Genomic DNA, 25387 nt, shown 5'->3' on the forward strand with positions numbered 1-25387 from the left:
GCCTAGCAGTGGAATGCCCTTCCCAGTTCCCAGGTGGTGCACTCATCGTTGATCTTCTCCTAAGGTGTTAGTCTCTTCAAGGATAACCCGCTCTGATACCAATTGATGTTCTTAGACGTCAATACCACACAAGAGGGGGGGGGGGTGATTTGTGTGGTACCTAATTTTTGCACTAGAAGAACCTGGTTCTTCTAGATGTACTTACTAAGACTGTTTGCGGAATTAAGAGTGCATAAAATAAAGAACACAGAGATTTTTACGTGGAAAACACTTGGCTCAAAAGGTGAAAAAACCACGACCTACTACTCAGTAGGATTTTCCCAAACTTCCACTAAAATCACTGAGCCAAAACAGCATTTACAAAACTCTTGTAAACCTAAGGATTAAACTCTAATCCCAGTGTGGCACACAACTTCAACTGCTGCGACACTTTCAAGTTAACTCTAACTTGAATACTCAAAGTACCTTATACAATTGCTTCTATAAAAGCTGAAAGGTACAATTTTAAAACACCTACTACAATTGAACTAGAATAAAAGAAAGACACGATGGAATTGGTTCTTCTATCTTGTCCAAGTAGCTTCAGGTTTGCACACTTGAATCTCACGTAAATTGCTTGCAGAAAGCCTTGCTATTTTGCTCTTCAATTTAGTTTCACTTCTGCGTTTGTGTGCTACCTGTAAAAGAGAACCATCATTATTATTTATAGAGTTAGTAATCAGAGTTTAATTAAAACTCGAATTGCTGATCCTTCATCAAATTCGAGTCCTAGAACAATTCAAACTCCAATCCTTATTCTTTATCTGGATATAGTTCTCTTCACATAAGGAGACTTCAACTCCTTATTCTATGCAACCTTTTCGATCAACTCAGAAGATATTGTTGCTGACCCTTGAGACTTATCTTCACATGTATGTCACGTGTATAAGTATATCAACACTGTGTCTGTCTCACATGATGGACCTGGTTCATGACTAAGTTCATTTTGTCAATCTTCAAAACTTCATCTGAACTTGGGCCAACAGTAGGTATATGGAACCACTTTATTCCCATGTATCCAGGGCCTTCCAAGCAAGACGTTGTTCAATAGGTATATGGAACCACTTTATTCCCATGTATCCAGGGCCTTCCAAGCAAGACGTTGTATGAAGTCTTTGCATCGATCACATGCAGCCATGCACTTGATTGCATATCTTCAATGGTGATTTCCAACCTGATCGCACCTATGGCTCTTTGCCCCCTTGGTTGAATCCTTGGATCATCACACGACTTTCTAAGAGTTCGTTCATAGGAATAACAAGTTCTTTCACAGTGCGAATTGGCAAGATGTTCACTGAGGATCTCCATCAACCAAAATTCAATTTACCCTTTCATCACGTATATAGCCAACCAGGTACAACGGGCGGTTATGAAGAGTGTCACCTAGTAGAAGGTCGTCATTTGTGAACGTACTTTTTCCTCGCACGTGTTAACTTCTTGAGGTATAGACTCGATGAGCTTTTCTGAAGATGGTGCCAACGTTACGTCATCACTTTTTTCTTCCCCTTTATCAACATTGCAACAAGAGGTATCAATACCATCACAGGAAATCTTCATGCGGAACAAACATGGCAAGAAATCCTCCAAGGTCACTAGATGCCATGGCTTTTAAGGGTGGTGCACCTCCACTTTTGCTTTCTTTAAACGCCTAATTGGATTCTGTTTCATTGGTCTTTTTACCATTATTTTTCTTGTTGGTTGTTTTATCGATTCTTTTCGTAGGCTCCTTTTATGGCGCCTACGATGAGTCACCAACGTCCAACCTTCATCGTCATCGGGTTGATCGACTTTAACTTTGTCGTTCTCCAGTTATTCTTCGTCTTTACTTTCTTTAAAACAACATAATTCATCCGGACTGAATGAGCCAAAGGTGATAGAGACTTGGTTTGCTCTTGCTTTCTCATCTTCAAGCACGATCTTCTTTTCACGAGCTAGGTCCATAACTTTGTCTTTGAAGACAAAGCATTTCTCTAGAGGGTGGCTCACAAGTCAATGGTGTTTGCAGTAATTTGGGTCATTTGTTTTACCATCTTCATTTGGCCGCTTCATTTCCGGAAGCTCAATGAGATTTAACTCGAGGAGCTCTTCAAAAATTGCTGGTATATTAGAATCCAAAAATAGGTACTCCTTCTCTTGCATTTCTTTTAGAGTCAACTTCCCCCTTGGTTTATCTTGGAAAGAAGTGGATTTCGTACTCTTCTTCTTGCTCACCTTCATTGTGAACTTTACAGGTGATGTGTTGACATTCATAGCTTCTTTGTTTTCAGACCTGGGTACAAACTTGCTCCATTTCCTGACTTCTTGCTTGTCGTTCCCTTTGTGAGGCTCATAGATAGGCAGCATTTCATTTCCAGCGGAGGCCATGCTTAACTCCATGTCGTGGGCACGAGTCGCAAGTTCTTCAAATGTGCTAGGCTTGATACCTTGTAAGATGTAGCAGAGTCCCCAATGCATGCCTTGGATGCACATCTCTATGTCAGAAGCTTCACTAAGCCTCTATTTGCAATTGAGGCTTGCATTCCTCCAACGATTGATAGAGTCGATAATTTGTTCACCCTTTCGTTGACTAGTATTTGTAAGTTCTACCATAATCACAGTACGTTTCGTGCCATGAAAGCGATTGAGGAATCCTTGCTCTAGTTGATCCCCATTATCAATAGATCCAGCCTCGAGGTCTGTGTACCAGTCAAAAACATTTCCTTTTAGCGAGCGGACAAACTGCTTGACGAGGTAATCTCCATAAGTCCCAACATTTTTGCATGTCTCAACGAAGTGCACCACATGTTGCTTTGGATTGCCTTTGCCATCACACTGTTGAAATTTTGGAGGTTGATAGCTAGCAGACATCTTCAACATGTCGATCCTTGTAGTGTACGACTTTGCATAGGTAAAGGAGGACTTGGACGGAACTTCATATTTATTTTTTATAGTCCATTCAATGAACTCTTTTAGTTGATTTATTGGAATCATCCCTTCCGAAGAGACCGGAATTTCCTTAGCGGATGCAAATTGTCGTGGGGGAGGATCAATCTCTTGAACTTCTGGGAGTTTTCCAGGTGCATGGGTGGATTCTTCTTCCATCAAGATTCCCACCCTGTCTGTTAGCTTGTCAATTCTAACATCTTGATTTTGCATGCACTTGGTCAAGCCAGCGGTTGCTTCCATCAAGTTTGCCAACTGCTCTTCCACAGATGGAGTATTTGTCACCATGGCTTGCATGATTGTTGTGGATGATGGGGAGTAGCATGGATTGTCACACAAATTGATTCTCGAATGGCTTACGCTACGCGGTGTAAGTGGGGAGGATCTATCACTTGAAGCATCATCATCTTCCTTCATAGCAGAGTTCTTGGATCCGGAGAGGTTAAGCTGAGCAAGAGTTTTTTGATCTTTTCAGCAACATCGCTTCCTCCTTCGGGTGCGTTTGTGAAAGATCTTGCTCCTTTTGAGGATGAAGATCCGAAAACAGGGGTTGATGCGGACGACACTTGAAGTGCTTGTTGTCATAAAGAGCTTTCTTTGCTCCTCGTAACTGGTCCGAAGCTTCTAAAGGTAACATCAAGGATGCTTTCCACATCAGCATACAACTTGGAGTTAGTAGCCTTGGTGGATGTTGATCTGGAGTTGATTTTCTTTGAATCCATTTCGACATTCTTGGACTTTGGTGATTGAAAAGTTGACATGAGAGGTAGAGATTGTCCCACTGGGCGTGCCAGAATTTGTAGATAATAAATTTGTGTCAAGAAAATATAATTGAGACCGAAAAATACTGCAACAATCGTAGTATTTGATTTTAAATAATATGAGTATACAATCTCTATGGTTACTTTGATTCTACTTTTTTAATATAAATTCAAAGGCCTTTGAGCTTGATCTTGAACCTATATTTGTTGTCACGAATGATGATCTTGAATTCAACTAACACGAACTTTGATTTGAATTCGTACTCCTTGAATCCTGATTTGTTCTTCGTTCTTGAGCTTGAACTTGATTTCTTGAACTTGAACTTGATTGCTTGAAGATTGAAACTTGTAGAGAAATTTACGGCGTTTGATCCACGAGATCTCTCTTGCTTCTTGTTATAACTTCTGGTGTCTTTTCTGAGTTATGAAGACCCCTATTTATAGTTGTGGGAAGAAGAGTTATGATAAGAACAAACTCTTTCTGACCAATCAAATTGAAGTGTGACAATGCCACATTTGATTGGTCGGAACATGTTACTTGCACACGTGGCGCGGTTTCATTGTCCCTTTAACTTGACTTGGCATGCCTTGTCATTTTGACACGTGGCACGATCCTATTGGCTCTTCCATTTGATTTGGCGCGCCAAGTCATTTGACACGTGGCGCCAAACTAGGCCTTTAGGAAGATGACATCTTGAGCCTAATAAAGTGGGCTTATTATTTGTAGCCCAACTAAATGGACTTGCCCGGTCAATATTTGTTGGACTTAAGTAATTAATCTAATTATATTAGAACATAATATTTATTTGGACTAGTATATTTAAAATATAATCCAAATTATTTATTGAATTTGAATCCAATAAATTTTACAAGCCTACATAAATTATCGAGATTTTACTAAAATTCTCACTGATAACGCAAATTTTTTTTTTTGGTAAGTAAAATTTTTTATTTCACAAACCAAGTATCAAAACTTTACAAATCTGTATCTTCAGGCACTTGGACATCATGCCCCAAGCCCTGTACTCTTCTTCTATCTACTTACACAAAAAGAACCAAAAAAAACATATCTTCAAGGTACTATCAACAATAAACTATCACTCAAATCGCGGGTATGACTTCATTTCCTGTAATGTTTTATCTAACTTTCTGTACTTGCTGCCACAGTAATGTATCTCCTGTGCTATTGCTCGCAGAACTTCTTCCTTGCTTCTGATTTTCTGCTGAAAAACTCTCATATTCCTCTCATGCCAAATATGATAGACACACGCTGCTAAACAAATCCGATACATGTGAGACTTTGCTGATTTCCCCTTTACATTCATTTCAGCCCACCTCACTTCTTCAGCCCACCCTTTTGCTCTTCTTTTAATCCCTTGCCATCTTAGTATGCTGCTCCATATCTGCTCAGTCATCGTACATCCAAAAAATAAGTGTTCAATAGTTTCAAGATCTTCCTCACACATAGTGCATGAACTATCTTCCACTAGACTCCATTTAGCCACTCTATCTCGCGTCTGTAGCCTGTCATGTAATGCCAGAAATAAGATGATTTTCCACCTGGGAATAGCATAGTTATTACATATTAGCCTTCTCCACGTGCATTTCTAAAATTCTCCTTGCAACTTCCTGTACATCATATGTATATTGAACTTAGCCATCTTTTTAATTTCCTCCTCTTGTATCCCTGCTTCCTCCATGTATTCTGCAGCCTTCAATATTTTCTGAACTATCCAAGATGCTTGCATTGGTTTACTCTTCCACAAGCTACCATTTTTTCCATAGTAACAATGTATCCATTTCACCCACAGTTTGTCTTTTTTATTACAAATATTCCATAACAATTTACTCACAGCAGCCTTATTCCAAACAACTGAATATCCATTATGTTCAGCCCCCCTGCTGTCTGAGGCAAGCAAATCCTGTCCCAAGCTATGAGTGCCCTGTGAGATACCTCAACTCCTCCAGTCCATAGGAACCTCTTACATACACTCTCTATCATTTGTATCAACTTTTTTGGCAATGTAAAGATCTGTGACCAAAAAGTTTGGACTGAAAATAAGACACTCTTTATGAGTTGAACTCTTCCTGCATAAGATAAAAACTTTGATGTCCAGCTTGTGATTCTGCCAATGATCTTCTCAATCAATGGTTTACATTGAGTTATTGCCAACCTTTTTGTACTCAGAGGAACTCCAAGATACCTTATAGGCAATTCTCCTTTAATGAATCCCAAGTAGTCCAGAATGTCTTGTTGTACATCCTGCTTCACCCCTCCAAAGTAGACACTACTTTTCTCTTCATTTGCTTCCAATCCAGATACATTTGAGAACCTCTTGAAACATTCATATAGTTCCTTCACTGCATCTAATCTTCCTTTGCAGAATAACAACAAATCATCCGCAAAACTTAGTTGAACTATATTTAGTTTAGTACATTTTGGATGAAAACTAAACATCTTGTTCTCCTTTAGGCTTTTCAGTTCTCTTGTTAAGTATTCCATCACTATAACAAACAAAAAAGGGGACATAGGATCCCCTTGCCTCAAACCTTTTTTTGCTTGAAAAGGTTTCATAGGATTCCCATTGATCAGAATAGAATATGAGACTGTTTTAACACAGTTCATAATCCATGTGACAAACACTCCTGGGAAACACAACTGCTCCAGCACTTGTTCTAGAAAACACCATTCCACAGAATCATATGCCTTCCTCATATCAATCTTCAAGTAGCACCTTTGTGTAATATTCTTCCTGCTATACCCTTTTACTATCTCATGACTTAGGATAATGTTGTCTGAGATGATTCTCCCTGGTACAAATGCTGACTGACTCTCATCCACCAAATAATCCATCACTTCTTGTAGTCTATATGTTAGGATCTTTGAAATAATTTTGTACATTGTAGTACAACATGATATAGGTCTGAACTCACCCACTTTGGCAGGATTTTGGACTTTAGGAATCAATGTCACTGAGGTGCAGTTTATAGGCCTATACATTTCAGCACTATTAAAGAATTCCTGCACAGCTTCTACTACTTCATCACCAATTATAGACCAGGCCTTCTTAAAGAACAAGGCATTATACCCATCACACCCTGGTGCTTTAGAATCATCTATACTATTCAAAGCTTTGACAACTTGCTCTCTTGTTATTGGGCCTATCAGTTTCAATTGTTGTTCTCTTGTCAATCTGTTACCCCTCTTCACCACCCCCGGTTCAATTGCTTGCATTTCCTCAGCTGCTGTTCCTAAAAGCCTCTTATAGAATTGAATGATTTCCTGCTCAACTTCCTCTTGATTCTGTGTATGTCCACCAGTTTGAGTAGATAATTTTGTAATTCTTTTCTGAGCATTTCTATTCTTCATGCTTGCCTGGAAATATGTTGTGTTTGAGTCCCCTAACTTCAACCATTGGATTCTAGATTTTTGCTTCATGATACTCTCCTCAATTGTGCTCCATTTCTCTAAATTTTCTCTAAGTTGTTTTTCCTCAGTTTTCAGTCTTTCTGCTTGCACAGGATCTCTCATTTGCTCCTGTATTTTCTTCAAGTCCTCTCTAATATTTATTACTTTCTCCTTGGTCTTGCTGTATTCCTCTTTATGCAGTTTTTTCAGTTCACCCTTCAATCTTTTAAGTTTCATCCATATTCTTTCCATTGATGTTCCTCTCATGTTCACCTCCCATGTTGTTTTCACTATGCTCTCAAACTCCTTATGTTCAGCTATTGCATTGAAGAATCTGAATGGTGTTGGTCTTCTCTGTTGTTCCTGTTCAAAACATATACACAAAGGAGTATGGTCAGAGAATAAAGGGTCTTGAACCACCACCTCCAACTGTCTCATATTCATCATCCATTCCTCATTCACTAGAGCTCTATCAATCTTACTATGCACGTTATTGTTAGTCCATGTGAACTTTCTTCCAATATATTTCAGCTCAGCCATTCCTGTATCATCCAGAAACTCATTAAAGTCTCTTGTTTCTGATTCAATCACCTGGTTTCCATTAAACCTATCATCCCAACTATTTATTGCATTATAATCTCCTATAGCAATCCAAGCTCCCTTCAATCCCTTTTGCAGATTCCTTAACTCTTCCCACATAGATTTTCTCTGCTCAACTGTATGCAAACCATAGACTGCAGAAAACCAGAATTCTTCCTTATTTTCTATAATAGTAATCCTCCATGTAATCATCTGCTCAGTCACACTATATTGTATAAAATCTAAAACATCTGGATTCCACACAACCCAAATTCTCCCTTTTATACTTGCTACATAGTTGTCCTTATACTTCCATTTTGCTGCTATTTTCTGTATAATTGTCTCTGCCCCCTGCTGCTTCACTCTATGTTCAATTATTGCTATTAGCCCCACCTTATTTTCTCTAATATACTTCTTTATTTCTTTTTGTTTATAGACCTTATTAAGGCCTCTAACATTCCATGTAATAATCTTCATCTGGAAATAAAAGGTGCTTCATACTCCTTCATCTCCTCCCATGTATTACTACTACTGGTTCCCATGCCTATCATCAGGGAGCTTGTAGGTTCAGGTGTACTCCCTCCATTCATTATTGCCCCCGTACTATTCCCTCCATGTTTTCCAAATCTTACTATTGACTTTCCCTTAACTATCTGCCATCCCTCTTCCTCATTTTGCTCTTGTGATTTGATTATCTCTTTTGATTGTACTCCTTCTATATTTTTACCCTCTTCCCTTTCATTATTCACTTCAGCCACAATGTCCTGCTTCTTTGTTCCTTGTTCCTTTTTTCCTNAAATCTAATTCAATTAAAGTGCATATTGTAAGTAATAATTCAAGTATGATCTACATTAAATTCTAAGCTAATACGCGAAATTGTGTAAAATGGCCAAAATGCCCCTCGGGCCCACATCTCGGAATCGGATAAATTTTACATTTTCAGAACCCTCGCACTCTCACGAGTCTACCCATATAAAAATCTCTTAAATTGGATGTCAAATACCCACTCAAAACTCAACAATTTAGTCTAAGGATTTTGACCCATTTTTCATTCAAAAATCCGAAAATACGAAGGAAATCATGATTAGATTAGCAGGTATTAAGCATAAGAGAGTAGAGAATCGTTACCCAATCGTTGCTCGCGAAAATCCCTCGAAATTTCTCCCAAAACCGACCTCTAGAAGTCAAAAATGGAAAATGGGAACGAAGTCCCATTTTCAGAACTTAAGTTCTCTGCCCAGGCCCTTTTTTTCGCTTCTGTGGAAAATTTTCCGCTTCCGCGGAAAAATTTCCGCTTTTGCGGTCCCGCTTTTGCAGCAATTTTTTTGCGGTTATGACAGCAACCAGCACTTTCTCGACACGGAAATGAGCATAACTCCCTCATACGATGTCCAAATTCGACGATTGTTTTTGCTATGGCTCCGAAATTACGATACGGATCTAATGGTTTAATAAAAACTTAATTTGGAGCTCATTTACTTAATATGGTACCCCTTTAGGCCAAAGATACGGCGTTGAAACATCAAATAAGAGCGCAATACAACCCGAAATACACCCGAGGCCCCCGGGACCTCAACCAAAAGCACCAATGCATCTTAAAACATTATTCAAACTTGTTCCAATCCTAAAAACACCTCAAACAATGCCAAAACCATCAAATTACATCGAATTCAAGCCTAAGTCCCTCTAAAACTTCCAAAACACGCATTCGATCAAAAACCCAACCAAAACACATCCGAATGACCTGAAATTTTGCAAACATATCCCAAATCACCTAACTAAGCTACAGCAACTCTCGAAATTCTGTTCTGACCCTCGGATCAAAATCTCACCTATCAACCGGAAATCGCCAAAATACTAACTTCGCCAATTCAAGCCTAAATTAGCTACGAACTTCTAAAATTCATTCCGAACACGCTCCCAACCTCGAAATCACCTAACGGAGCTAACGGAACCATCGGATTTTCATTCCGAGGCCGTCTTCACATAGTTCCAACTACGGACCATTTTCCAACACTTAAGCTCTCATTTAGGGACTAAGTATCCCAAAACTCTCCAAAACTCAACACCGAACATCCCAGCAAACCAAAATAGCGGAAATGAACTTAGGGGAAACAGTTAATAGGGGATCGGGGCGTAAATTTTAAAAACGACCGGCCAGGTCGTTACATGATCAATCTCCTCTTCATCTGCCAAAGGCATGAACATTTAATTTCATCGGAACCAGTAATGACAGGCCAATCACATTAGTCAGAAGTATTTAAATGAATAAAAAGCAATCTCAATCGTAATGAAACCAAAATCTCAAAAAAAAAAAAAGTTAAATGTACTATATATCAAGTGTAAGAGAAAAACCATCTTAAGCTTTTCACCACACTTGAGGTCAGAAGTATTTAGATGATCCTGCAGATTTTGGCATGCTTCCTCAATTTTGGGTAGTCCACTACATGCTATAGTTTTAAGTGAACCACCTAATAATAAACAGATAAACATGTAATTTACTATAAAATTGTACACGTGAAACATCTAGTGAATCAACTGCTTGCAGCAAGGTTTGGAACAGAAGGAAAAAGTTTAGGACTCGAGCAATGTTCTAATTACCATATTCTTTCAGCTTCCGCAATTCTGTTGATGTGAGTTCTTTTGCAGAGTAAAAGGAAATTGTGTCATAGTGATAGGAAAAGCTGAATAAATCAAGTGAAATAAATATCACTTCTTATTTCCCAAGGGAAACTGTGGTATCATGTTAAGCAAAGAAGGATCCTTCGCTATAACATCTATTAGTAACTCTAAAGTACTTGCATCAAATGAGAAGTCCCTTTCGGTCATTTCCTTCAAAAAAGTTGTCATTTCACTTATTTTGCTGAATTTCAGAAATCCTCGCACAATAACATTGTAGGTGCCATTATTTGGCGAACAACCATTCTCCTCCATTTTTCTTAGCATATTTTTAGCTTCATCTAACAATCCTTCTAGACAAAATCCATTTATAATTGTATTGTATGTTATCACATCGGGAAATAATCCAATTAAGGAAAGCTTCTCAAAAATAGCACGAGCTTTGTCGAGCTGACCATTTTTGCACAATCCGTTAATTACAACATTGTAAAATTCAATATCAGTATCTTCTCTCTGTATTTCCAACTTATGAAATAGCGACATAGCTTTCTCGACAAGTCCATTCTGAAAATAACCACGGAGCAAAATGAGATTAGTGCAAAAATTAGGTTTGAGCCCTGTAGATTGCATCTCAACAAAAAAAATTGCGCAAAGTCAGTTCTTCCAACATCAAATAGACCTTTCAAAATGATACTATAGGTGAAAATGTCGGATCTCAATCCATTTCAAGAAACTTCATGAAACAAATCCATGGCCTCATCCAATTTATTGTTCTTACAATATCAATTTATTAATGTGCTATAGCTAACAATGTCAGGCTTAATGCTCTTATCTATCATCGAATCAAAAATTCTCCTTGCTCTATCCATTTGTCCGCGCAAGCAATATCCGTCGATTATAACATTGTAGGTTACTATATTTGGCTCTACACCTTTTTCAATCATGTGTCTCATTACCTCCTCAACATCTTCGACTTTTCCCTCTTTGCATAGTCCATCTGTCACTATGGTCAAGGTGCGCACATTTGGATAAATATTCGAATTTACCATTTCAGAGAGCAAAATCCTAACCTTTTCCCACTGTCCAAACTTACAGAGCCCATCAATCAATGAATTATACGTGACAATGTCCACAGTGATGCCTTTTTGTTTCATCTCATTCAAAAGATTAATTGCAGCATCTACCATTCTATCTTTGCATAAGGCATGTATAGCAATGCTATAGATGTACTCATCGGGCTTAATGTTCCCTTGTTCCATTACCCTTATAAGCAAATCAAAAGTTTTTTTAGTATGGCCCCTTTTTTTTGGTAAGTAAACTTTTTTATTTCACAAACCAAGTATCAAAACTTTACAAATCTGTATCTTCAGGCACTTGGACATCATGCCCCAAGCCCTGTACTCTTCTTCTATCTACTTACACAAAAAGAACAAAAAAAAACATATCTTCAAGGTAGTATCAACAATAAACTATCACTCAAATCGCGGGTATGACTTCATTTCCTGTAATGTTTTATCTAACTTTCTGTACTTGCTGCCACAGTAATGTATCTCTTGTGCTATTGCTCGCAGAACTTCTTCCTTGCTTCTGATTTTCTGCTGAAAAACTCTCATATTCCTCTTATGCCAAATATGATAGACACATGCTGCTAAACAAATCCGATACATGTGAGACTTTGCTGATTTCCCCTTTACATTCATTTCAGCCCACCTCACTTCTTCAGCCCACCCTTTTGCTCTTCTTTTAATCCCTTGCCATTTTAGTATGTTGCTCCATATCTGCTCAGTCATCGTACATCCAAAAAATAAGTGTTCAATAGTTTCAGGATCTTCCTCACACATAGTGCATGAACTATCTTCCACTAGACTCCATTTAGCCACTCTATCTCGCGTCTGTAGCCTGTCATGTAATGCCAGAAATAAGATGAATTTCCACCTGGGAATAGCATAGTTATTACATATTAGCCTTTTCCACGTGCATTTCTGAAATTCTCCTTGCAACTTCCTGTATATCATATGCATATTGAACTTAGCCATCTTTTTGATTTCCTCCTCTTGTATCCCTGCTTCCTCCATGTATTCTGCAGCCTTCAATATTTTCTGAACTATCCAAGATGCTTGCATTGGTTTACTCTTCCACAAGCTATCCAGTATGTATCCATTTCACCCACAGTTTGTCTTTTTTATTACAAATATTCCATAACAATTTACTCACAGCAGCCTTATTCCACAACTGAATATCCATTATGTTCAGCCCCCCTGCTGTCTGAGGCAAGCAAATCCTGTCCCAAGCTATGAGTGCCCTGTGAGATACCTCAACTCCTCCAGTCCATAGGAACCTCTTACATACACTCTCTATCATTTGTATCAACTTTTTTGGCAATGTAAAGATCTGTGACCAAAAAGTTTGGACTGAAAATAAGACACTCTTTATGAGTTGAACTCTTCCTGCATAAGATAAAAACTTTGATGTCCAGCTTGTGATTCTGCCAATGATCTTCTCAATCAATGGTTTACATTGAGTTATTGCCAACCTTTTTGTACTCAGAGGAACTCCAAGATACCTTATAGGCAATTCTCCTTTAATGAATCCCAAGTAGTCCAGAATGTCTTGTTGTACATCCTGCTTCACCCCTCCAAAGTAGACACTACTTTTCTCTTCATTTGCTTCCAATCCAGATACATTTGAGAACCTCTTGAAACATTCATATAGTTCCTTCACTGCATCTAATCTTCCTTTGCAGAATAACAACAAATCATCTGCAAAACTTAGTTGAACTATATTTATTTTAGCACATTTTGGATGAAAACTAAACATCTTGTTCTCCTTTAGGCTTTTCAGTTCTCTTGTTAAGTATTCCATCACTATAACAAACAAAAAAGGGGACATAGGATCCCCTTGCCTCAAACCTTTTTTTGCTTGAAAAGGTTTCATAGGATTCCCATTGATCAGAATAGAATATGAGACTGTTTTAACACAGTTCATAATCCATGTGACAAACACTCCTGGGAAACACAACTGCTCCAGCACTTGTTCTAGAAAACACCATTCCACAGAATCATATGCCTTCCTCATATCAATCTTCAAGCAGCACCTTTGTGTAATATTCTTCCTGCTATACCCTTTTACTATCTCATGACTTAGGATAATGTTGTCTGAGATGATTCTCCCTGGTACAAATGCTGACTGATTCTCATCCACCAAATAATCCATCACTTCTTGTAGTCTATATGTCAGGATCTTTGAAATAATTTTGTACATTGTAGTACAACATGATATAGGTCTGAACTCACCCACTTTGGCAGGATTTTGGACTTTAGGAATCAATGTCACTGAGGTGCAGTTTATAGGCCTATACATTTCAGCACTATTAAAGAATTCCTGCACAGCTTCTACTACTTCATCACCAATTATAGACCAGGCCTTCTTAAAGAACAAGGCATTATACCCATCACACCCTGGTGCTTTAGAATCATCTATACTATTCAAAGCTTTGACAACTTGCTCTCTTGTTATTGGCTCTATCAGTTTCAATTGTTGTTCTCTTGTCAATCTGTTACCCCTCTTCATCACCCCTGGTTCAATTGCTTCCATTTCCTCAGCTGCTGTTCCTAAAAGCCTCTTATAGAATTGAATGATTTCCTGCTCAACTTCCTCTTGATTCTGTGTATATCCACCAGTTTGAGTAGATAATTTTGTAATTCTTTTCTGAGCATTTCTATTCTTCATGCTTGCCTGGAAATATGTTGTGTTTGAGTCCCCTAACTTCAACCATTGGATTCTAGATTTTTACTTCATCATACTCTCCTCAATTGTGCTCCATTTCTCTAAATTTTCTCTAAGTTGTTTTTCCTCAGTTTTCAGTCTTTCTGCTTGCACAGGATCTCTCATTTGCTCCTGTATTTTCTTCAAGTCCTCTCTAATATTTATTACTTTCTCCTTGGTCTTGCTGTATTCCTCTTTATGCAGTTTTTTCAGTTCACCCTTCAATCTTTTAAGTTTCATCCATATTCTTTCCATTGATGTTCCTCTCATGTTCACCTCCCATGTTGTTTTCACTATGCTCTCAAACTCCTTATGTTCAGCTATTGCATTGAAGAATCTGAATGGTGTTGGTCTTCTCTGTTGTTCCTGTTCAAAACATATACACAAAGGAGTATGGTCAGAGAATAAAGGGTCTTGAACCACCACCTCCAACTGTCTCATATTCATCATCCATTCCTCATTCACTAGAGCTCTATAAATCTTACTATGCACGTTATTGTTAGTCCATGTGAACTTTCTTCCAATATATTTCAGCTCAGCCATTCCTGTATCATCCAGAAACTCATTAAAGTCTCTTGTTTCTGATTCAATCACCTGGTTTCCATTAAACCTATCATCCCAACTATTTATTGCATTATAATCTCCTATAGCAATCCAAGCTCCGTTCAATCCCTTTTGCAGATTCCTTAACTCTTCCCACATAGATTTTCTCTGCTCAACTGTATGCAAACCATAGACTGCAGAAAACCAGAATTCTTCCTTATTTTCTATAATAGTAATCCTCCCTGTAATCATCTGCTCAGTCACACTATATTGTATAAAATTCAAAACATCTGGATTCCACACAACCCAAGTTCTCCCTTTTGTACTCGCTACATAGTTGTCCTTATACTTCCATTTTGTTGCTATTTTCTGTATAATTGTCTCTGCCCCCTGCTGCTTCACTCTATGTTCAATTATTGCTATTAATCCCACCTTATTTTCTCTAATATACTTCTTTATTTCTTTTTGTTTATAGACCTTATTAAGGCCTCTAACATTCCATGTAATAATCTTCATCTGGGAATAAAAGGTGCTTCATACTCCTTCATCACCTCCCATCTATTACTACTACTGGTACCCATGCCTATCATCAGGGAGCTTGTAGGTTCAGGTGTACTCCCTCCATTCATTATTGCCCCCATACTATTCCCTCCATGTTTTCCAAATCTTACTATTGACTTTTCCTTAACTATCTGCCATCCCTCTTCCTCATTTTGCTCTTGTGATTTGATTATCTCTTTTGATTGTACTCCTTCTATATTTTTACCCTCTTCCCTTTTATTATTCACTTCAGCCACAATGTCCTGCTTCTTTGTTCCTTGTTCCTTTTTCCTCCAAAATTGCTTTGGTTTCAACTCTCGACCTTTCTGCTTTACTTCCTCCTTCTGTTGCTCTTGACAAATATGTCCTAGTTGCAAACATTTTGTACAATATTGTGGCAACCAGTCATACCACACCTCTTGTTCAAATTCTCTCCTATTAGGATCTTCAACCTTGATTTGTTTTGGTAATGGCTTTGTCACATCCATTTCTACCAGAATTCGAGCATACGAAATACGTTCAACTCTTGTTGTACACGCATCTGCATATATAGGAATTCCCAACGTGCTTCCAATTCTGCTTAATGAATCATCCTCCCAACAGCTTAACGGCAGCTTTGGCAACTGGATCCATAGAGGTATAGTTTTCAGTACCTCATTTGCAAAATCAAAACTCGCAGACCACATTTTGACCACCAAATTTTCATTTGTTTAATCTTTTTATTTTAAAAGTTATTTTTAATTTTATAGTAAGTATAATCTTTCGTATTTTGAAATAAGTAAATCTACGCATCTTATCATGGAAAGCAAAATTTAAATTTTAAACTTATCTCTACCTAATTGATTTTTTTTCAATCCCTGCTTTTTCAAGTAAAATTTTGATTGTATTTGTTTTTCACCCATTAAAATTGTAGTCTATTAATTTTATCTATAAAATAAATTCTAGAATATAAGAATTTTCTTAATGTCATTAAATTCTACTCTTACTACTGACTGGAATGGAAAAGAAGTTAGTAGAACTTACCTCTTACATCATGAAAAAAAAAAGGTTTCTTTAACACCTTCGGGATATCCATCGTGCCAAATATTTCTTTTAATTATGAATGATTCTAAAAAATTTATTATTAGAAAAGTTTAACTAATTTTGTTTAATTCTATTTAAAAGTATAAAAATAAAATTTTACACACTAAATATTTTTGAAAATATAATAATGTCAGATCTTGTCTTGAGAGTAGTAAATTTCTTATAAGGACATTTTTGCCCTAAAATTTTATGATTGACCCCTATTTATTTGTTGCAAAGGCTAGGTCAGCCGTCAGATCCAAATCTCATTTCCTCTCCTCCCCCTTTGCAATATCTTCTCCTAAAAGCAGGAAAATGAATTGAAATATCTGTTATATGTAATTCAAGAGAACTGACCAAAATTCCTCTTCCTGGCATACCAGCAGTTGCTAACATCTATGATTTGCCAATCCTTTTGTGTTTTTGTTGTTCTATTTTGCACATGACATCTTCAAAACCCACTATGTTCTCACACTTGATCACTATTAACTAACATTCCAATAGTGTGTATAGAGAAATAGTGGGCATTGAAGATGTTATGCCTAAAATAGGGCAAAGGATGGTCAAGTCTTATTGTTATATTAATATGATGGTCAGGTTTATATGAAGAAGAAAGAACGTTGGTGCAACAAATTCTATGTAAATACATTCTAAGATGTGCCGATGGTTTATCCCTCTCTGCCTTTATAGGGTATGAGTAAGGCTGCGTATACACTACCTTCCCAGATCCTACGTATGAGATTAAGTTGTTGTTGTTGTTGTTGTTTGGAGTTGTAAGAATTTAGCTATCATTTGAAATTGTGATTTATATTACTTTTAAATAGCAAGATAAAGTTTTGTTTTTACAGAAGGTTGGCTAAGCTTGCGTTGTACAGGGTTTTGGGTCTGTGGCTTCTTCAAGATCTTGCTAACTTGACAATATCCATGATTTGTTTATTCGTAAGTCCAACATTAGATTACTCAAATAGCTACTAGTTATTTTAATACACAATGTATGAGTTCCTTCAATTTAAATTCTTGAAACTAGAAAGTCCTAGTATTATAGAATGGAGTATCTTGGACAATGTTTTTCCTTGCCTTGAACAACCTGCTTGCATAGATGTTTGTATTAAGAGTTAATTCAATTGCTTGCATAGCTTTTTCATCAGGAAGAGTTAGTTGAAAATCAAAGGCAAAGACCCCATTTCCAAAATGTTCATAGCTTTTTCAAAGAACCGGTTCTTTGATGTACCCAAGAACAAACACAAGTAGCTATTAAAGCGCGGAATGTAAAGAACATTACGATGTTTACGTGAAAAGAACATTACGATGTTTACGTGAAAAACCTCCTTAGTCAAAGGAGTAAAAATCACGACCTACCCTCGTAGGATTCGCCTTCAAACATCACTAACTTCAAAGATCAATTTTAAATTACAACTCGATAACCAAGGAGCCCTGCTCTTACAATCAACCCAATTGTAGTGACTTTTTTCCAAACTAACTTTAGTCTGGAAAGCAAAACAAAAACTTCACTTTTTTTGTGCTAACCTATGATTGCACTTCTCAAAAGCAAATAGATTACAATTTCAGAACACTCAACCTAACAAGTCCTACTCAACCTAACAACTAAAGGACCGACTGCTTCGTCTTCTAGAACAGATTCTTTAGTTGAGCAGTTTGAATCCTTTGAGAGCACCTTCTTGCCGTAGTAGCTATTGCCAAGAGTAAATACTTGATTTATGTGAATGGCATTAGTTTAGGCGCCAACTATAGGTATCTTTATATAGGTATGAGGGTGGTCAAGATCCTTCTCCAATCGATGCTCCAAAACCTAGAATATTTCGTTCAAGGAAAACCTTCTCCAAATTTGATTTGGTTTCCTTATTTGCTTCCACCTCCTCAACCTTTTCCTTCCAAGCAAGTTATTCTTTATTTGTAGAAATCCTTTTAGCACATAGATTCCTCCAACTCAAATTTTTTCTTATCGCGCACGAACATGCTTCCTTTTGGCATCCAACTTGCATATGCATTCAATCTTCACGCGTCTGATCAGCCTTGAACGTCATTCAACTACGAACTTGGTTCTCTTGTTATTTGCATATTATATATGTTTACCAGTTTCTAGCATAATATTCTGTCCACGAAACCTGGTTCTTTTGGCATAGTTGATTCTAGTTTGTCAATCATCAAAACACGTTCATACTCGAACATGCTCAGCTACATACAATTAAGACTCGCGACAAACTGAGATTATTATCTATCACTGTTGCAACTTGGAAGTTCCTAAAATTAGAATCATTGTAATCAAATCAAGGACAATAACACAACTGAAAAATTAAACAAAGGAAAGGTGTCAAATACCCAAATGAATGAGTAGAACCATCAAGCAAATATAGAGAGGCTGTTTAAAGACATCCAACACAGAGTTGACTAAAACATAAAACTTATAACCCCCGCAAAAAAAAAAAAAAAAATTGAAATTAAATACAAGAAGAATAATTTCCTAGCCAAGAAGAGTCTCTCTAGAGCGAATAGGCAGATTTCTCATCAAGGAGACTTTCTGATTCGAAGACAGCAAATTCAATAGTTTCTTTACATCTCTTACTTTCTGGGACAATTGGGCAGTCAATGATTTTCGAACCTGATTTATCAACACAAACATAAACCTCAAAAAGCTGGCTATTCCCAAATAAATCAGTAATGCATTCTACACCAACAGTATGTCCAATGCCTTTTTCTATTGCTTCTTTGATTGCTTCATAGCTATAAAATCCTCCATCTGGTTTAATACCTGAAAATATTTTACTTCTATTAGAAAACCAAGCTAAAGAGCACCATTCCTAACTCCGACACTGAATTAGATGTAATTGGATAAGCTATATACATTAGATATAATCAGGGCGGAATCAAAATTTCAAGAAAATGGGTGCATCACTCCTAATGACATAAAGGAATATATTGGTGAACGGGAGTTGGACAATAGAAACGAGAGAATTTATTTCTATCCCCACATGAATTTAATTTTTTATACGCTAATAATTTTAAAAAGCATTTCAAATACAAAAATTAATTTAAAAATGATAAATACTGACTTATGACAACCAGTAAACTACTAGTGTATAAAATTATTTATCACAACTCAAAGTCCGTCACTACAAAAAAATTTATTGACTAATGCACCACATCAATTTGTGGTTATTGGGTTCACAAGCACAAGTTTACCATTATTTATAAGAATTGGGTACATTAATATACAAGATTTGGACAGGCAGGATGGTTACGTTTCACGTGAACCCAAATCATATAAGTAGATCTGCCTGAATTTGAGCTTGTGATTGTCATTTAGGTACCGTTTTTACTAGGTTATTGATTAATATTTATCATAAATAATCGTTATTTTGTACTCCCTTTGTTCGAATTTATGTGAACATATTTCCTTTATGGTCCGTTCCAAAAAGAATGAACCCTTTCTAAATTTGGTAACAATTTAGCTTAAACTTACAACTCTACCCTTAATGAGAAGCTTTTATAACCACACAAATACTCTGGGCCCCATTTGGACTTGTTTAGGACCACAAATTCTAAAAGTATTCATTTTTTTCTTAAACTCCGTGTCCAGTCAAACATGTTCACATTAATTGGAACCGAGGGAGTAAGTGATATGATTATCTAAATATTTTAATACTAATAGTGCACAGATCTTAAACTCGACGTCATTAATAGTACATTTGTGTAAGGTTTATTACCTGCATCGTTGAGAAATTGAAGCAGGTTCACCTTTTCCTTCAAGGCAAGAGCAGCTTGGAAATAAGAAATCTTCTGCTGGTTTCCCATTTGTTGGGTAGCAGCATTTTATCTTGCTGTCACATGATGCTGGATTCCACTGAGAATATATATAGCCGTACATATTAATTAATCAAGAATTGATAATGATGAGTAATACAAATTAGTGCGTCGATGGACTCATGGAGGTCATTTCCTGCAAACTACGTTTTTGAATTTCTTTTATTTATTATAAAAAATATTTCGTGGTGTTTGGTTGGTTAAAGGAAAATATTTTCCGGAAAAATTCAATACATATCAAAGAATAATAATGGCATTAGCTAATCTGTTGTAAAAAATATGATTCTTGCCCAAAGTAAGGAATGTTATTTTACCCCCTTTTTGATAAAAAAATGTTACTCCCTCCGGTCCAAAATATGTGATTTTTTGGATGTTTTCACACAGATTAAGAAATCCATCTTTTAGCATTAATTAGCAATGAAATTGACCATATTAACCTTTACTATCTCACATAAGCACTCCTAACGCATACTCCAACACTATTTACTCCAAGGACAATGTAGGAAAAAAATAATTAATTCATTCTTGAAATCTGAAAAAATCACTTATTTTGGACCACAGAAAAAAAAAACCAAAAAATTACTTATTTTGGACCGGAGGGATTATCACCGAAAATTATTTTCTCGTAATTAAACAGGAGAAAATGACTTATTCATGAAACATACATCTGAAGCTTTGACATGAAATACAAAATGAAGTTCAGAAAAGCTTAACATGGAAATACTCTACTGGAGAAGTCTCAGGTGCTTAATTACATACCTGTTGAGCAAAGTAGAAGAAATCAAAATCCTGAGCATGTAATAACATGATAAATTGGAAGATCATAAGCTTGACCAACACAAGTTGGACGGATCTCATTTTTGCTTATTCTGTATTTGAGCTATATATGGAGAGAAGACTTATTTAGAGAGATGATGAAAACACAAAGCATTAAATTGTTCAATTTATATAGAGACAAACTATTGCATTATTAGCTATTCTGTCTGTATGTTCCCATGTTGAGCTATTGAATACTGGCAGCGTGGCCAATATATTAATTCTAACTTTATAAAACTTGAATTATCTAAGTATAAAATAATCTTTTCTCTTTTAGTGAGATCCAAGTTATATATTCAATATATGGTAGCCGCATGCCATGTTTTTTATTTGTTTAGATGACTTAGAAAACGTGTGAATCTTCTTCATATTTCTTGTGAATAAACAAATTAAAAAACATTCATGGTAGGCAACATAATTAGTGAGATGCCATTCTGGAGTTCTAACACTTAGGGATCGTTTGGTATGGTGCATGAGAACAATGTTGAATGTGATGTATTAGTAATATTGTTATTAGTTATGCTAGCATTAGTGCTGGCATATTTCTTATTCACGTTTGATTTGATATATTAAAGCATTACACAATTTTTAAAAGAATTATTTGTTAACAAAAATACCCTCATAACCAGTCCATCACTTTATCTTTGTAAAAGAAACACATGTTGAGGAATGTTTTTATATGAAAAATGTTTAAAAAATTATTTGATTTGTCTACCTATATTGTACTATAGAACTGAATACTTATTTATAGAAAAAGAAATATGCTAAATATTTATTTATCTTCTAAGAATATAATTTTATTTTTCACTTTCTTGGATTATTAGGCAAAGAAAGTTTGAATTAAAAAAATAAAAGGAAAAATGAGTTGATTACAAGTTCATTCTAGTATGTAATAGTAGAGTACAAATTTATAAATTTACAATGAAGAAATTGGCGGAGCATAGATATAAACAGCGAGAGCAATTTCAGTATCAAACTTTACATCAAACTTGCATTAAAATAATAACATATTTTAATCAAGCATAATTTTGAAGGGCAATTTTGTCTTTAACTAAGCTAGTTGATAAACGGCCAAAAATGCATATTTTTCGGTATTCTTTCATCTCATAACTTGTGTGGTTACGGTAGGTTACATGAGTTTCTATAGTGAATTATGCTCATTACGTGCATTCGTATGTGTAGGAGCAAGTTGGATGAAATGTGAGCAAAAGAAGTTGATTCGTGATCAAAAGACAAAAGAAGGACTTTGCTCGTTCACTCTCGCGTGCACACGAGAGAGTGAACGAGCTACTGAGGAAAAGCTTGGAAAAAAACAGTGAAGTATAGCAAAAAGGCATGGAAGTGCACGAGAGACCTAGAAGAAAAAGATAAAGAGAAGAACTTTGCTCGTTCACTCCCATGTGCGCACGAGAGAGCGAACGAGCTAACCTAAAAAGGCTGTTTCGAAGTGGGCTTGTATTATTTCAATCCATGCTAACCCTATCCCATATAAATAGTCTTTGAACGTGACTTTTGGGAGGGGGGAGGGGGTGGGGGTGGGGGGGGGGGCGTGACTTTTGTGAGGGAGGAACACACACCACGCTTGGAGGAGGCTTCTAACTAGTTTTTCTTCTCTTGTCTTCTCTTAATTTTCATAGTTTATTAGTTCTAGAGTTGTGGGGTGCTACATGAGTGTAGTTTGAAGTTTGGATTGTTCTTATTATTTTATTATATTGGTTTATTTATTCAATCTTGCGCTTAATTATTTGATTGTTTGATCATCAATTGAATACTATCTACGAATTTAGGATGAACTCGGAGAGGGAATTCTAGATTGCATATAAGATTGAGTAGAGCGAGATCTTGAACTCGAGTATCGGGAACGGATTTGCGATTAGGATAGGAATATACCTAATCGCCTTGCTTGGTTACTATACAAGAATATTAATGCGTTCTTGTTAATTCCAACTCCATAGGAATATATGCGTTAGGTTAGCTTGAATAGACGAGTAGTACTTCGGGAGAAGGCTACAAGTAATATTAACCCTGTCAATCAATAAACTAGATAAACTAATTAGACAATTTAAGTGAAAAACTCAACGGGCTTGTTAGCTACCCATAACTCTAGAATATTTTCTCCCATTGATTTCGTGTCTAAGTTCACCAATTTGTTTCCTTTGTTTCTTAGATTACTACTCTAGATTATCTTTAGTTAAATATTCATACTTTAGAATTTGCTTGAATAGATTAATTGTTTGGGTTTAATTTAGTTGATAGTTAATCACAAGTCCCTGTGGGTACGATATCTGGACTTACAATCTTATATTACTTGTCGACCACGTATACTTGTGTGTGCTTTTGGGAGCAACAAGTTCTTGGCGTCGTTGTCGGGGACTTTGAAATTGACTGTTTTGTTAGATTAGACTTTTACTTTTTATCTATTTAAGTTTTTAATTTTAGTCTAGTGTAGTAATTCCTTAATTTATTTTTACATGGCATCTTGGAATGAGAATTGGTCGAATATTGGTTATTCTTATTATGGTGATCCTTGTCCATATTGTGGAGCATTTATATCTTAGAGATAGGTCCAAAATGTCCTAAGCTGACTGGGAGTCAAAACGCCTACCAACCATGATTTTCGACTTTAACCCCCACCAACCTCAAACGTCGACCCCGACTTCGACACTCCACCTCTAACTCCAAGAATAACCCTGATACCCAACCTTGAACCCCGGCCTTGAACCATGACCCCGACCTTGAACCTCAAATCTTGACCTTAACCATTGACCCCCAACCCGAATCCCTACCCTGACCTCGACCTCGAGCATGACCCCGAACCTTAATCCCTACCTTGAACCCCAATCCTGCCTCCAACCTCAATCCGGACTCTAGACCTCGACCCTAACCCCGAGATCGTAACCCAATCCCCAACCCTAATCTCCATCCCCATACTCAAACCCGTCAGCAGGCCCCTACCCCTCGACCTTAACCCTAATACTGACACATCCTCGGACTTGACTGCAAACACCGACCCCGACCCTAGCCTCAATCTCAGACCTCGACCCCGATCTTGACTTTGAACCCCAATCCAGACCCTTAACCCTAATCCCGACCCTAACCTCAACCCTAAAATCTAACCCTAATCCCCATCCTCGACCCCCATTATCCCTACCCCAAAACCTGATCTAGACCCCTCGACCCCCATCATCCTCACCCCAAACCCCGATTTCGACCCCCCGATCCTCGACCTCAGCTCTGAACCTTAATGCCCCCCCTTCCCTCGCTCCTCCTTCGACCCTCACTCATTTCGTCTCTTATAATGTTTGCCTCGATTATTTATTTATTTTTTTTTAAAAAAATAAAATCTACGGACTAACCATATACCAAAAAATAATTAACAAACCACTTATTTTTCAAGAAAATATTTTTCAGGAAAATAATTTTGCGTAAAATATTTTTCAGGAAAATGTTTGCGTGAAAAATATTTTCCTTCATTCCAAACACACCCCTAATAGTTCTTGTGAAGTGGAGATAAGAATTTCTACTTGTGAAAGGGTTTATATAGAAAATTTATAAACAAAGTAGAAGATGGAATATGTTTATAATGTACGAAGATGTAACGATACTGTCACGACCCCAGTTCGCCCTCCGTGAAAATGTCGTGATGGCACCTAGTCCCTACGACTAGGTAAGCCTAACAATGCGGAAAAACAACATAACTTGCGGAATAATTAATTAAAACTGAACAACTAAACGGAATTGTATATAAATGCCGCCCGGCATGTACAACTCCATAATGCAAAAGTCTACAATATCACCCCAAAACCCGGAAACTCACGGAAAACACAAGTTAATAGAAGAGTAATACACTGCTCTAACTCCAGAATGTCTAAACAACTGAAAGAAAGGAAAGACTATCTACTAAAGCTGGAATAAGATAGAGACTCCTGCTCTACGGACGCGGCAGAAGTACCTCGAAATCTCAGCTAGATCTCTCCGCCTCGAGAGTGATACGCCTGGGATGAAGTACCTGGATCTACACATGAAAAACATGCGCAGAAGGGGCACGAGTACACCACAACGGTACTTAGTAAGTGCCAAGCCTAACCTCGGTCGGGTAGTGACGAGGAAAGTCAGGGCCCTACTGAGGTAAAACATAATAATAAGCCTTGCAGCATTATAAAGTAAACAGAAATAATGAATAAAACTATGAAGTAAGACAAGTTATACGAAGCAACAATAACACGCAGAGAATAAGGTAACACAGAGTAAAACAGCTCAATATTAGTACCAACAACGAGGACCTCCCAGGATACCGTCCCGTAGTCCATTTCATCAACCGTCCGAGGAGCTCCCGGGATACCGTCCCGTAGTCCATCATATGAGTATATCCGAAGGATCTCCCGGGATACCGTCCTGTAGACCAATTATCAATGTGTGTGGGGATCTACCGGGAATCTAACCCGTAGCCCCAAAGTAAAAATACAGGGGGGGGGGATCTACCGGGAATCTAACCCGTAGTCCAAAAGTA

At 37.1% G+C, this 25387-nt stretch overlaps 4 protein-coding genes across 4 annotated transcripts; all 4 read right to left on the reverse strand.

Moving 5' to 3' along the window:
* On the reverse strand, positions 8184-11588 carry LOC109216867 (putative pentatricopeptide repeat-containing protein At1g12700, mitochondrial). Its single transcript, XM_019381089.1, has 4 exons — positions 11139-11588; positions 10509-10893; positions 10066-10181; positions 8184-8510 (listed from the first exon to the last, which is right to left on the reverse strand). Exons 1-4 carry the CDS (start codon positions 11586-11588, stop codon positions 8184-8186), a joined length of 1278 nt encoding a protein of 425 aa, XP_019236634.1.
* LOC109216874 lies at positions 11802-12452 on the reverse strand. Its single transcript, XM_019381099.1, has one exon. It carries the CDS (start codon positions 12450-12452, stop codon positions 11802-11804), a length of 651 nt encoding a protein of 216 aa, XP_019236644.1.
* On the reverse strand, positions 15150-15863 carry LOC109216895. The gene has a single exon (XM_019381116.1). The coding sequence runs from the start codon at positions 15861-15863 to the stop codon at positions 15150-15152; it is 714 nt and encodes a 237-aa protein (XP_019236661.1).
* Positions 18499-20996, reverse strand: LOC109244677 (intracellular ribonuclease LX-like). The gene is made up of 3 exons (XM_019411814.1): positions 20821-20996; positions 19965-20101; positions 18499-19009 (listed from the first exon to the last, which is right to left on the reverse strand). The coding sequence occupies exons 2-3, from the start codon at positions 20050-20052 to the stop codon at positions 18741-18743; spliced, it is 357 nt and encodes a 118-aa protein (XP_019267359.1). The 5' UTR covers positions 20053-20101; positions 20821-20996; the 3' UTR covers positions 18499-18740.

The sequence above is a fragment of the Nicotiana attenuata genome, chromosome 2 (assembly GCF_001879085.1).
Source record: "Nicotiana attenuata strain UT chromosome 2, NIATTr2, whole genome shotgun sequence".
In the NCBI taxonomy this organism is placed as follows: Eukaryota; Viridiplantae; Streptophyta; class Magnoliopsida; order Solanales; family Solanaceae; genus Nicotiana; species Nicotiana attenuata.